Raw genomic sequence first — 13,893 nt, 5'->3', positions numbered from 1 at the left:
AGTGGCTTTGTAACAATTGACTCCACAAAGTTTTGGCAAAGTAGGAAAAACACACTAGTACTACCGCAACAATGTGAACAGGTACTGTGCACACATATAAAAATACTCGCTTTTAAATATTTGATGCAAGAAAAATAACATGATTGTATTTGTGTTTGAATTAGGTTGTCTATCAACCAATGGTGGATAATAATAGATGGTGGCATGTCATACCTATTATGCCACATTTCAAAGTGATGTATAGTACATTTACTAATATGGAGCATATGGAGGATGATCATGGCCATGGACGTGATGATGACCATGATACGAGAGAGGACGATGATCATGAGATAGGAGATACAGATATTGAGGCCATTACCCGTGAGGACGAGCCTACCATTGGTGATGCTGATTTCGATGAGCATATGAGTAGCACAAGTAGTAGTGGGTTGAATGTATTTGTAGCTCTAAACACTTGTTTGGATTTTGAAATAGATAGTTTCGCAAGGGTTGATCTCATTGAGGATGAGATTGAACCGTAGCCCATCATTGATATTGGCAAAACTATTTTACATATTGTCTCATTCTCCTCACCTCACTTAATTCTTGTATATGTGGGCTTGCAAAAAAGCATTGATGTTTTTGTTAAAATTATGTGCTTGGGTAATCATGGGCAATGTTTGGAAAGCAATGATGTATACCAAAATCTCACTTTATTTTGCGTCTAAATACGCATCTAATTCCCAGTGTAAACGTGCTAATAGACGTGCTAATACACGTGCAAATAGACACGCTGATAAACGCAATGTTAGACGGGCTCGTATTTTCTCAGTGTAGATGCACAAATAGACGTGTTCATACACGCGCAAATAGACGAACTATTAGATGCGCTATTAGATGCGCCCGTAATTTCTCTATTCAAGCAACGCCTATAGATGCGCCCGCTATTTTGCGCGTCTATAGTTGCTTTGTGTTGTTGTGCATGTATTGTATCTTTTACACTTGATATATATGAATTGTGGTGATTCTATGGATACAAGGATTTTCATTGCTGAATACTTTGGAACCTTAGGAATGAGACTATCAAGTGTGCGGCTTAAGATATGCATTTATATATTCCAATATCCTTGTTGCTTTCTCGGTGTCAAGAATGGTACATCATCTTTTTATTGGATTTTGAACAAAAATCTATAAGTCTATATAGAGAAAGGGTATTTTTATCCATCCAAAATTGTAAGTAAGGGGTTTTCTAAATACCCCTTGAATGCATGTTCTATCTAGGGTTTCTTAATAGTAAAATACTACAAGACACGGGCTGCTTTCTGACGCCGATACCGAAGCTAAATACAAAGTATAAAAAAAAACAAGTGAAAAGTGTCAGAATGTCCGTCGATGTGTACGTCGTAAAGAAAGCATCAATGTGGGATTTGATCTACGCATTGGTAAGTAAATGTTCTCAGTGTCAGCATAGGCATTGGTATATATCGACACTATAGTATCAGTATAGGCGTCGGTATGTCAGTATAGGCATCAGTATATACCGATGCTTTAACAGAATTGAAAAAAAAATTGTGGGGCAAGATGGGGCTTGTTTCAGTCCCATCCTACGCCACAAATCTTTTTTTTATTAGAATCATGATTAAATGTTACAAAAGAGGTCTACAAAATCATGTTACAATGTTACAAAAAAGTCTACAAAATGGCAAAAGTAGTGCCGAAGTTGAGAATGGAAAATCTGCCGAAGGTGCTACAAAATATCAAAAGTGCCGAACTCAAAAATGGCAAATCTGCTGAAATAATGAGCTACAAAATGGCAAAAGTGCCAAACTCAAGAATGGCAAATTTGCCAAAGTTTAATGCGCTATAAAATGGCAAAAGTGCCGAAGTACAAAACGACCAAATGTCCTATCCTACTAGGCTGCTCCTCCTCCAAACTCTCCACGTCCTCCTCGCCCTCCTCTTCCTCGTCCTCTCTGCATAGGTTTGATTTCTCGCCCTCCTCTTCTGCGAGCCTCTCCACTTCTTTTTGAGATCCAGTCTCCAAGTTTGGATCTCCAAATGGGTCGAAGTTTCCTCCCTAAGAACAGAACAAGTTAGGAAATAAGATAAGAGAGTCAATTGTAAGACAACGATGATACTCAAATGACAACGATGAGGATCAGGATATACTCACATGGCGCTCTGCCACCTTTTGCTAATCGATTCTATATCCTTCTTGCTCATTCTCCTTAAACCAAGGCTTGGCTCCAATCTTGAACGTCTACCTATACTCGTCGTTTGGAGGCCTACCAATCATAGATTCCTATGGATCCAAATTCATGGAGTTAGATATGAATGACAACATTTAATGGCTAAACATATTAGATATTCAGTAGAAGATAAATATATACTTATAGCCTCCAGGCATCTCACCGCCCTCCGTTGAGTCGCGAATGCATCTGTATCCTCCTCAAACTCCTTCTTCTCTTTCTTCCAATCTTTCGGGTCCGCCCACCCTGGCTTGGGCTTACGTATCTTAACAGCCTTCCTTAAGTCGTATCTACCAGACCTTAGGAGCTCTCCCATGTGCGTAAGCATGGCATTTCACTCAAACTCATACCTGGGAGGATTGGGAAATTTTCTCTTTAGGGCATCTATGATGGCATCCTTGGATCTATTGTTGTGCTGATTCCAAGGTTTGAATATATCCTTGGGGAAGTGCGTGCTCATTGAGAGGTCCTCGGGCAAAAGATAGTCCGAAGGATGCATGGTGGATGGAGTAGTAGAGGCAAAGTGCGGAGTGGGAGTAGCAGAGGTGGAGCGAGGGGTGGAGCGAGTGCTTAAGGAGTGAGAAGTAGCAGTGCAACTGGTGCGAGGGGTGCTGTGGTCTATGAGAGGGGAGGGCAAGGGACTTGCGTCTCATGAATAGGGGGAGACCTGGAGCACTGGGAGTGTGTAGACTTGTCTACATCTCTTGTGCCACCACAGTAGCCTCGACCCTTACTACTCTTTCTGGACCCACGAGGGTGACACCTAGGTGATGATCCCTTGGAAGGGGCAAGAGGGGATGACTGTTGAGTAGGAAAAGCCATCGAGACTAGCTAGCTCATCATTTCCACTCCATGAGGCATCAAAGTGCATCATAGTCAAGGGGCCTATTTTTATCTAGATTCCTCAATTTTAACTTGAAGTAAACATGACTCAATCATAATGAGATCAAATATGAGATCGAGTGGCCCTTAAAAAGTCCCATATTCCCAAAAATGTCATCCAAGGCTTGCTAATGGTAAAGATTAGCGTGCAATGCCCCAAGCCATGCTTTCATTTTCCAAATTCCATAAAAACTAAAAGAATTTCTCCTTAGATGAGATTGAGCAAGATGGGATAAGCTTAAGCAATAAAGCAAAATTTTCTTACCCTAGAAAGGTCTACTTGTGTTCTTGAATGCTTAGATGAGCTAGATCAAATCACAAGTGCATGATTGCACCTATTAAAAGTGAGAAAATTCAGTGTGTCCAAGAGATCAAGATCATATTATGTGTGAGCTTTACTACTCAAAAGCCAACTTCTCCAACAGGCCTATTGAAGATATGTAAATTCTCATGCATAGTGTATAAATCCACGAGGCATGTTTTCATTTGACAAAAGGACAAAAATTAGTGATTTGATGAGGTTGAGTATGAACTAAAGTAATAGGGCAATTTTACAATATTTGGGCTACCATAAAGTCCTACAACTAGGCATGGCTATGGTCATGAAATTAAGCCAATGCAAATGTGCATCAATGCACCTAATCATAAGCTCAAGCTTTTGAGACATTTGACATGGCTTATACCTCAAATAGTTATAGCAAGCCACCATCATATGTTGAATATGTATTAGAGTTTTGTAAAGGACTTATCAAAGTTGTAGTAACTCTATTGAAAAGAATTATGAAGAATTTGGGATTAATTGGGTTTTAGGGTCAACCCATGTCTACCTATGCTTTTTAACATAACAAATGGACCTATACTAGTTTGCCAAACTTTTAAAAAACATTTGAGGTCGAATGTGATGTAATGATTATTGCCATAGGTCGTGCAATTTTTCAAGAAGAAAACCTATTTCAAATTTTAAGGAGGATTTAAATGCAATCGAGAAAAGCTACTATATATGATCAGGAGTTGTATTCTCTTGTGAAAGCCTGAACTTTGACACAATGGAGACTGTACTTGCTACGAAGGAGTTCATTGTGCATATGGACTATAAAGCATTACTAAGAGAAGATGTAGCTGAGGCATTGTAAATGGGTATGTTTTTGACAAGAGTACCCTTTGATGGCTAATCACAAATTTGTAGTCATGAAGAAAGTGGCTAGTACATGGAGTAGGATAAGAACTTCTTTGGTCATCATGAAGAATGTGGTGGAATATTTTTGTATATGAGGAGATTTTGTTTAGAACAAAGAGTTCATCAAGGACTTTGGAGCGTGTGTGAATGTTAGCACTGTTGATATTGAACCATACTTAGGGTAACTACTTTTAATTGCATTTTAGTCTTATCACAATGAACGACCCATGAGACCAATCAGCTTGCTTGTTTCGGCAATGTGTGCTTTGGTGGGTCAATAGAGGTCACATGGGAGCATAGATTGGATGAGTTTCACATCATTTTAAGATTTTGTATGGAAGGTATTAGAGCAATGAGAAGGCTAGCCAAACGTGTGAGTTGGTTAATGATTGACCAAACCAATAATGTGGTATATTAAAAGTAAAGTGGTTAATCTATGGGTCTATGTAGTTATTGTCATGCTCTTGTCATGTGTTATAAATAGGTGTGCTTGCTATGTTTGTGCATTTTATGCCTCCACACAGTCCGTAGTACAAGATGAATCTATATTGATGGAAGCCATGGTTTGACCATTAGCATATCAAATAGTATTAGGGAAGAAGCAAGCAAGGTAAGGGATTGTGGAGTTTTTTGCCCAAAGCGTTAAGCTTATCTTTGATATTTGGTTTCAACTATAGAGCCATCTCTGTTCATTCTCGTAATTTCTTTCTTCTAATATAAACTTATTTCCTTGCAAAAAATGTTATAGAATATAGCTTACTTCATTTCATTTTGTTTGTTTTCTACTTAGACTTGAATTCTTCTAATTCTTCACTATCACAAAATAACTAGTTTTAGAAAACTTGCATGAAGCTTTGATATAGTGGCTCTTAAGAAGTTGTGTCATATATGCATCCAAGCTTGTACAATGCCAATGAAACATGGATATTGAATAATTTTGATTTCAGTTCATCAAAAGGGCTATAAGAACTACACATGGCTATCTTATCTTATATGTTCTTTCTTCTAATATAAACTTATTTCCTTGCAAAAAACGTTATAGGATATAGCTTACTTCATTTCATTTTGTTTGTTTTCTACTCAAACTTAAATTCTTCTAATTCTTCACTATCACAAAATAACTAGTTTGAGAAAACTTGCATGAAGCTTTGATATAGTGGCTCTTAAGAAGTTGTGTCATATATGCATCCAAGCTTGTACAATGCCAATGAAACATGGATATTGAATAATTTTGATTTCAGTTCACCAAAAGGGCTATAAGAACTACACATGGCTATCTTATCTTATATGTTCTTTCACCCAACATTTTCTTTCATATAGGTATAAAAGGCAATCTATGTATACATAGATTCTAGCATTGTTCCTTCCATTACCTCCCATATCTCCTTGACACTAGATGACTTGAAACATTTACTTTCTAAATTATAAAATTTGTTCATCAAATTTTCTATCCTTACCCTCGCCTTACCAAAGTTTGGTATGAGTGAGTTGGTCATCATGGAAAGGTTGTAAATGACTTGAAGTAGTTTCCCTAGAACACACTTGAGTGCGGAAGCTCTCTTGTTTCTTAACAAGGACACCACCCTTTAGGTTGGAGAATGTCCCAATCATTGATCTCTTAGGCTTTGAATCATGAGCAAAGGCTATCCCTGGATGGTATCCTTGGGCCCTGATATGATGTAGAAAAACACATGCTAGTTACTTGCTATAAGATTACAAGACACCAGATGAAAGGCACAACTCAACTTTGTGTGCCGGCTGAATAGTTAAGAGAGCAACATAGATTTAAAAGAGAAATGTTATGTAGAACCGAAATGGCGCAAGAACGTGGGTGCATGATCAGGTGCTGCAAATGGAACTACTATTGAGATTTAGGGTAGCTACCACATAAGTTGACACAAATGATGGTGATGTTTAGGAATATCATACTGAATCACTCGAATATGCATATTTTCTTTCTGTAAATTGACAATTTAGAGCTATTACTGTACAATAATAGTAAAAAAAAGTGTTCCACCTTAGATGTACCCACCCGACAATTTACTCAAGAACTTTTTACCATAATTTTAAGAGGAAAAGTTACCTATGTAACACAAGCTTGTCAATGAGAAATCGGGTGCGAAGTTCTTCCTTCTATGTCGAGAAGCATTAATCTCGGAGAAAAAAAGTTGTGCATGGGGGCATACGTCACTTTTATCCCTTTTTGCTCCCACTGCCGGAGACTTAGTTAATGAGGACAACGGTCGCACGGGGCTTCTATTAACGTTGTGAGCTAAAAAAAAGTAATTATTATTATTATTAATATTATTGATTGGGCCAATACGGGAAGAATTTAGTAAAATGCACGAAAATGGAAAGATGACTGGTCGGGGTCCACATGGTGGGCCCCGGCTAAATTTGGCAAAGGGCGATAAGAAAGGGGTAGGGCCCACGCAAATGAAAGACTACAGTTTGTCGTGATGTGTTCCAGAGGTGCCAGCGCAGCAGCCGCTGATTGTCACAAAAGGAAGACGCGTACTGGAGCGCCAATGGGGTCCAGTGAGAGCTTTGTCGGGTTCTAGATGATGAGGGGTGACGAGGCAAAAGAGTGGGGTCCAATGGGCCTTTATAATTATGTTAAAGGTATATTCCCGGATTCCTTACCACGACATCGTACTTCGGGGTAGGAGAGGTGTTACTGCGGAAATCAGCCAATGGGAGCGCGAGAATGGGGATAGACAATATATAGAGCAGATGATGACAAGATAGGTTGACCAATCAGAGTGCGCGGGGAGGGGGTGATAAGATTGACGTGGAGCCAGTGGTGACTGGCAGAAATTTTACTTGACACGCTGGCGGGATAATAGAATTAATAATGCATGTATATGAATGAATAGCAACTTCGTCTTCTACATCGTCTCTCTCTCTCTTTCGTTTTCCTTCGTCTTTCTCGCGAGCTTCGTGACTGCAGCTTCTTGCTGCTTCCTCCCTTCGCTTTTGATCGATTCTTCCGACCTCCAGTAGCTCTCCCCCATCACCTTAACCTTCCTTGGCTTCCCTCCTCCCCTCCACCATCACACCATCGCTCCCTTTCCCCCCCCCGTATCTTAGCTGCTTTTGGCCTTGCGACCCCTGTAACTGATCTCCTCTATCGCTTGCACGGAACCCATCAGTGTTGCTGCTTTGCTCCCTCAGCTTATATTCTAGCTGATCAGCAACTCAGCACCTTGCCCTAGTCGTCACCATCCTTGTTCGAACTCGGCACCGCCGCTGCATCGCAGCTCTTCGATCGACCTGCCTTAAGCACCACCCCAAGGATCCTGCTTTAAGCACGCAGCTCCGTTGGGCTCCCGAACTCATTGTATATCGATGGGGAGCCCCCCCAGCTGTATGGATGGTGGAGATCGTCACAACCTATAGTAACACGACTGCTGAGCTGAACAGCGCTGCTGTTTTGTGGACCTGACCTCGAGTTTGATGAAGAACTGATTTGCAGGACAAAGCGCTTGCGACACTAATATCCTCCAGCTGATCAATCTAAGGGCGTCTTGACTGATGGGGTGCTGAGCTGGACGCAAATCTGTAGGGCGGTCGCGCGCTCGGTCGCTCTTAGGATGGATTGCGTATCGCATCCCGCGAGATAGCACCAATCCAAGGGGGTGGAGCTTGCGTTTAAGGGAGTAGACCATGGAGGTGAGCAAGGCAATCAGCATGGTGATCGGAGGTCGTGCTGCTCGTGCCTGCGATGCATGTGGGCGTGAGAGGGCTCGCTGGTATTGTGCTGCAGATGAAGCATACCTATGCGAGCGCTGCGATAGCACGGTTCACAATGCGAACACAGTTGCCAAGCGCCACGAGCGCGTCCGCCTGGGTACCAACGGAGCTCCTATGAAGATCGAGCGATCATCTTCCGGAGTCGTGAAGAAAGATGACCCCTCCGCTCTGCTCCCTGCTAGCCGCGGTGGCTGGCAACATGCCTCTCGCAAGAGGTCCCGAACTCGTCGACACAACCATGGCTTCGCAGCCTCTCGCCTCGCGAAGCCCAGTTTTGCTAGCTCCCTAACAGAATTAAAAGTGAAGCCCGAGCCTTGTAGTCCAGGAGCTGAAGTTCAGGTCCCTGAGAATCACCTGTTTGAAAGCTTTTTCGATTGTAAAGACCTGCAGGATGATACTCTGCTTCTTCACGAAGTTCCAATCTACATGCCATTGGATCAGGAGCTACCACCCTTCGATTGCGCTGATCTTCCTGAAGAAAAACCTTTGACGCAGGATAGCTCTTTTCAGGTTTCTTCTGAGCGCATCGAAGATGCTGAGGATCTTGTGGAGGAGCAAATAGAATTTCTCGTGGCTGGAAGCTGCATTGATATCGACCACTTCCTGGATTCGGAAGCTGATCTTTGCGATCTTGACGTCGATATTGACTGCGTTATTGGAGAAGGGCACGAGATGCCGTGCATAGATGGCATGGGAATACTCAGTTTCTGTGATGGGCGGGTTCTGAAGGAACCAGACCCATCCCCGGCCTCTTCAGATGGTCGTGCTCCGCAGGATGGGGACGACCAGTCCGAAGTAGGCTATGGCGAGCTTTGCATGGGCGGAGAAAGTCCCCGAACGTGGCTCTACAAAGTGAAAGTGGAAAACCCCTGCCCTGACTTGGGAAAGACCGAATTCGATGCCCCATCAATTTTGGGTCAGAAGCTGGATGGCTTTCCATGTAAGGATAGGCCGAAGTTGGGTCTGAGGCTGAATCTTGAGGATGTTCTGCATGCTTGGTCCGATCGGGGATCGCTGTGGATGGATGGGCAACCTCCTGCTGAAAGCTCTTTAGATTGTTTGGTAGGTCGATATTTTCGTGTTTTTTTCGACATTTTCAATTTGCCGTGACACAGCCAGTGTGACGATCAATCCAAACAGTGAATTTTTATATAGTTAGAGCGAACGTAGTAGCATGCAGAGTACTTGTGTCTCGACGGTGATCGGTCGCCTTCTTACGAACTCAGAATGGAAAATGATTTCCGTGCAGTAAGCATTTTTGTTACGTAGGGGCAATGGGGAATTGTAGTAGTAGTGTACTGTAGGGTATCATATGGGTTTTAATTCTGGGTAATCGATGCTGCTAAATGTGCAGGCAGCATTCGATACAGGGCTTGTGCCCGACTTGAGTCTCAACAGTAGCTGCAGCACGCAGTCAGGAGAGCATTTAGGCCAAGTTCCAGTGAGTAAAGACAGGAGGTCAGGAGCAAGAGAGGCTCGGGTCATGCGCTACAGGGAAAAACGTCGCACCAGACTTTTCTCCAAGAAGATACGATACGAGGTCCGCAAGCTCAACGCCGAGAAACGTCCGCGGATGAAGGTCTGCTTACAGCTCTCTCTCCACCTTCATCGAGGAAAATATAGCTCTGTATATGGCACCAAATCTGAACACCGTCTGTCTTAGCCAGTCGCTCCAAGAACGTTCGTTCACAAGTAGTTCAACTCAGTTTCTGGATGTTGAGCCATCAGATACGGGAATTCTGATGCTTGCTTCATAGCACCAACCTGTATTCCTAAATATCTTTGTTTTGGTATTGCAGGGTCGATTTGTGAAAAGGATCCCGGGCATGCCGTGATAACTTACAACGGTGACGGAGGAGAGTGACTTTCTCCCTCACTCTGTATTCTCACTTCGAGACATCTTGTGCTGGCGCTGCGAATATACTTTGTGCACGTTCGATATTTCTTGGAGTGAAAGCCGTCTTGTTTACAGGTGTGTAGTACAGTTTTGTGTTTGCGTGACGGTTTCCTGATCAGATTTGACGAAGACAAACATGTGGGATGTGGGCTCCGAGCTTCTGCTGACAAAATAAGACTTGTTTCCATCGTAAGCCAGAGAAGCCTTCCATCGATGATGGGAGCGTGCTGTCCTCGACAGCATGCTGATCATGTAACATACATCCGTGGGATAATCGACGTCCATATTTCTGTTACTGAACCTCCCATACTCGATGAAGTGCGGGGTGATCTCTCGATTGCACACACGGGACCATGGGGTTGTGTCCAGTGCGCTGTAAACATCTCGTTGATGTAGAGAATATTTACTTATTCAAGGAGTGTGCTAGCATAGCTATCTTTTTTTCGCCATCTATGTATGTACTTCCTTAAGAACTTTGAGGAAGCCATTGCTTCGTCTGAGGAGGAATAGTATGCTGAAGGAAAGCGTATATCCAAGTAATACCAAGGTTCATTACAGGATTACCGTAAACAAGCTGCGCAAAGTAAAAAACAGAAATAGCAATGGCTTGTTGGGTACCACTTCCAACCTTGTTTTCTCAAATACCAGTGCAAATAAAAAGATCATCAATCATATAAATCGAGCGTGACTGCAAACGACAAACAAGAGCAACTCAGACGAATGTAGTGGAAGAGAAAACATTACAGCTAAGAACAGGTCGCGTCTCCATCTCCTGCACGCAATCATTTGTTGGTCATGTTTTATGCTTTGTATGCGAGAATGAGCAGAAAGCCATTTCTCAGTGCACATGAAAGAAGAAGCTTTGAGGTGTGTATACAATAGAGCTGCCGTATGATGCGCTGAACGGCAGTGTGAGGAAGTAGAGAAAGGTGTTAGTAGTTCAGCTCTTCAAGTGAGGTGCAAAGATTTCCATTGAGAAGGTTCAAGCAAACTCGCACTGCTTAGGATCAATGTAGATATACCTGTCCACCATGGGAAACAGCCACGGTGGAAGATGGTTCTGCTATGGGGTGTTTCATTGACATTAGCTGACGAGCCCCTCCAGGAGTGAAAAGAGTTTGTTTCATGAAAATGGCTACGATAGAGCAACATGCCGTAACATTATCGTAAAGCATTACTAAGCAGTACGATAAGAGATATCTCTGCAAGAACTCGTGGAGGTCTAGACAGCTGTATGGTATTGTAGCTACTGAGGGTTTGTTGCATCAGAGTGCCATAAACATTACCTAGCCTAACTAAATTTCGTATCTCTTGCAAGATTTCAAGAAAGATCTTGGTTAGTTCATCCTTTCGCATTTACACTGAAGGAGACAGGAAAACGCATCCAATTTCTCGTATTGTATAAGCAAGAGGTTGAAATTAAGAATAATAGTAAGCGAAAGAGGTAAAAGTATAAACCCCGCTGAGAATGGAGGATGATCTTGACAATTGAGTGTAGAAAGTGTAGATTCTAAGAAAGAAGGCGACAAGCCAAAGTAAGTAATCAGAAGCACCTAGAAAGTGTTGACACACCTAGAAAGTGTTTACAGTGTAGAATATAAGAAAGAAGACCACAAGCCAAAGTATGTAATTAGAAGCACCTTAAGTGTTGAAAGTGTAGAATATAAGAAAGAAGACCACAAGCCAAAGTATGTAACTAGAAATGTTTTGTTGCACTACAACACCCTAGGTGAAAGGTGAAGATGTGGAGCATCACACTTTGCATCCACTAATTGGTGATTAGTTGCACCCTCGTAAGAAGTAATGGACTGATCCATTTGGTTGAAAGAGCGATAGAACTTGACTAGGTAGTGGTGGAAGGGCTGGTGAGGTTGGCATAGGGAGTGGCGGGACTAGTTATACCGTTGTAAGAAGTATTGGAGTCCATTTGGTTGAAAGAGTGATAGAATTTGACCACATCACTCAAGGGGTTGTTTGAGCTTTCTAAGCTAGAGTACATAAGGTTTTGGCAACCTTGGAGGTTAGAGATAAGCTGCAGGAAGCTCGTAAGGTTTCTAGAAAATTTTTGTCAAAGTTTGGTTACGATTGCTAATTCAATATTTCTAGGCCTACTGGGTTAGCATGCATTAAATTAGGTATTTCAGCATGCGTTAAATTAGCCCATGTGCTAACGAGGTGGTGAGTTATTATATCAGCATCCTTTGTATTAGCAATTCAGTGCGCACTGAGATACCAATTATTCAACATGCACTGAAGTAGCCTTAAGTTAGTGTGCTGTTCGAATTGATTTATTCTTGGAAATTGTTCATAGTACCCTTACACATGATTGTACACAACATGCATTTCATTAATTTTGGACTGTTGCACTTTCCAAAATCATTTTTATAAGTATCTTTGGATTGTGCACGCTCCAAATCCATTAACATCGTCAGTACCGTTACACATGAATGTACACAACATGCGTTTCTTTAACTTTGGATTGGTGCACTCCCCACAATCATTTTGATAAGTATTTTTGGAATGTGCACTCTTCAAATCCATTTTTATACTTGATTCCGGAGTACTTCACGATTAAAAAGTAAGATAATGTAAGTTTTTGGAACATCTTATACATCAAAGCTAGAGTAAGCACAACATCTTATACATCAAAGGTAGAGCAAGCACTGCTCTCACAGCAATTTGTAATGCTGTTAACAAACACTCACAACAACACAAAGCAACTATAGACGCGCTTGGTAGACACACAAAATAGCAGGCGCGTCTATAGGCGTTGCTTTAGTAGAGGAATTACGAGCGCGTCTACAAGCGCGTCTAACAACTCGTCTATTTGCGCATCTATTAACATGTCTAATTGTGCGACTAGTCTGAGGAAATATAGGCTCGTCTAACATCGCGTTTATCAACATGTCTATTTGCGCGTGTATTAACACGTTTATTTGCGCGTTTACACTGAGAATTCGACGCGCATTTAGACGCGTAGATAGACGCAAACTAGAGAATATAGAAAGTGAGATTTTGGTGTACATCATTGCTTTCCAAACATTGCTCATGATTACCGAAGCACATAATTTTACAGAACATCAATGCTTTTTTGCAAGCCCACATATACAAGAATTAAGTGAGGTGAGGAGAATGAGACAATATGTAAAATAGTTTTGCCAATATCAATGATGGGGCTACGGTTCAATCTCATCCTCAATGAGATCAACCCTTGCCAAACTATCTACTTCAAAATCCAAACAAGTGTTTAGATCTACAAATACATTCAACCCACTACTACTTGTGCTACTCGTGCTCGTCGAAATCAGCAACACCAATGGTAGGCTCTTCCTCATGGGTAATGGCCTCAATATCTGTATCTCCTATCTCATGATCATCCTCCTCTCTCGTATCACTGTCATCATCACGCCCATGGCCATGATCATCCTCCATATGCTCCATATTAGTAAATGTACTATACATCACTTTGGAACGTGGCATAATAGGTATGACATGCCACCATCTATTATTATCCACCATTGGTTGATAGACAACCTAATTCAAACACAAATACAATCATGTTATTTTTCTTGCATCAAATATTTAAAAGCGAGTATTTTTATATGTGTGCACAGTACCTGTTCACATTGTTGCGGTAGTACTACTGTGTCCTTCCTACTTTGCCAAAACTTTGTGGAGTCAATAGTTACAAAGCCACTTGCATGGCGTTTGATTGTTGCATTAGGGCCTCTTTCCACCACGTCCTTAAACCACTTTACATCCAAAACATACACAAAGAAGCGTCGAAAGTCAAGCATAATAATATCTTCGATTATGCCACAATTATCATCCATGGCTCCATTGGCTCCCTCAAAGCTAGCAATGATGCCACAATCTTGTGTGTTTCTCTTATCATCAATCCGTTGTGTTCGAAAATGCTTGCCCTCACACCATATAGTATTGAACATAGTGCA

The 13,893-nt window shown here is 41.8% G+C and overlaps 1 protein-coding gene across 1 annotated transcript; it reads left to right on the top strand.

Moving 5' to 3' along the window:
• Positions 1–7,173: 7,173 nt before the first annotated feature.
• LOC147902713 (zinc finger protein CONSTANS-LIKE 16-like) lies at positions 7,174–10,464 on the top strand. The gene is made up of 3 exons (XM_087373714.1): positions 7,174–9,105; positions 9,398–9,622; positions 9,843–10,464. Exons 1-3 carry the CDS (start codon positions 7,957–7,959, stop codon positions 9,876–9,878), a joined length of 1,410 nt encoding a protein of 469 aa, XP_087229840.1. The 5' UTR covers positions 7,174–7,956; the 3' UTR covers positions 9,879–10,464.
• The last annotated feature ends 3,429 nt before the right edge of the window (positions 10,465–13,893 follow it).

Source organism: Dipteris shenzhenensis, chromosome 4 (genome assembly GCF_047967505.1).
Source record: "Dipteris shenzhenensis isolate YYH24624 ecotype China chromosome 4, Dip_SZ_1.0, whole genome shotgun sequence".
In the NCBI taxonomy this organism is placed as follows: domain Eukaryota; kingdom Viridiplantae; phylum Streptophyta; class Polypodiopsida; order Gleicheniales; family Dipteridaceae; genus Dipteris; species Dipteris shenzhenensis.
Note: the sequence above shows the minus strand (reverse complement) of the source record. Positions and strands in the feature narration are given on the sequence as shown.

Bases quoted from the DNA above. Each gene is read 5' to 3' on its own strand.
- LOC147902713 (XM_087373714.1), top strand. From the start codon at position 7,957: ATGGAGGTGAGCAAGGCAATCAGCATGGTGATCGGAGGTCGTGCTGCT. The intron at 9,106-9,397 runs GTAGGTCGATAT...CTAAATGTGCAG, and splicing joins AAAGCTCTTTAGATTGTTTG to GCAGCATTCGATACAGGGCT. The intron at 9,623-9,842 runs GTCTGCTTACAG...TTGGTATTGCAG, and splicing joins AGAAACGTCCGCGGATGAAG to GGTCGATTTGTGAAAAGGAT.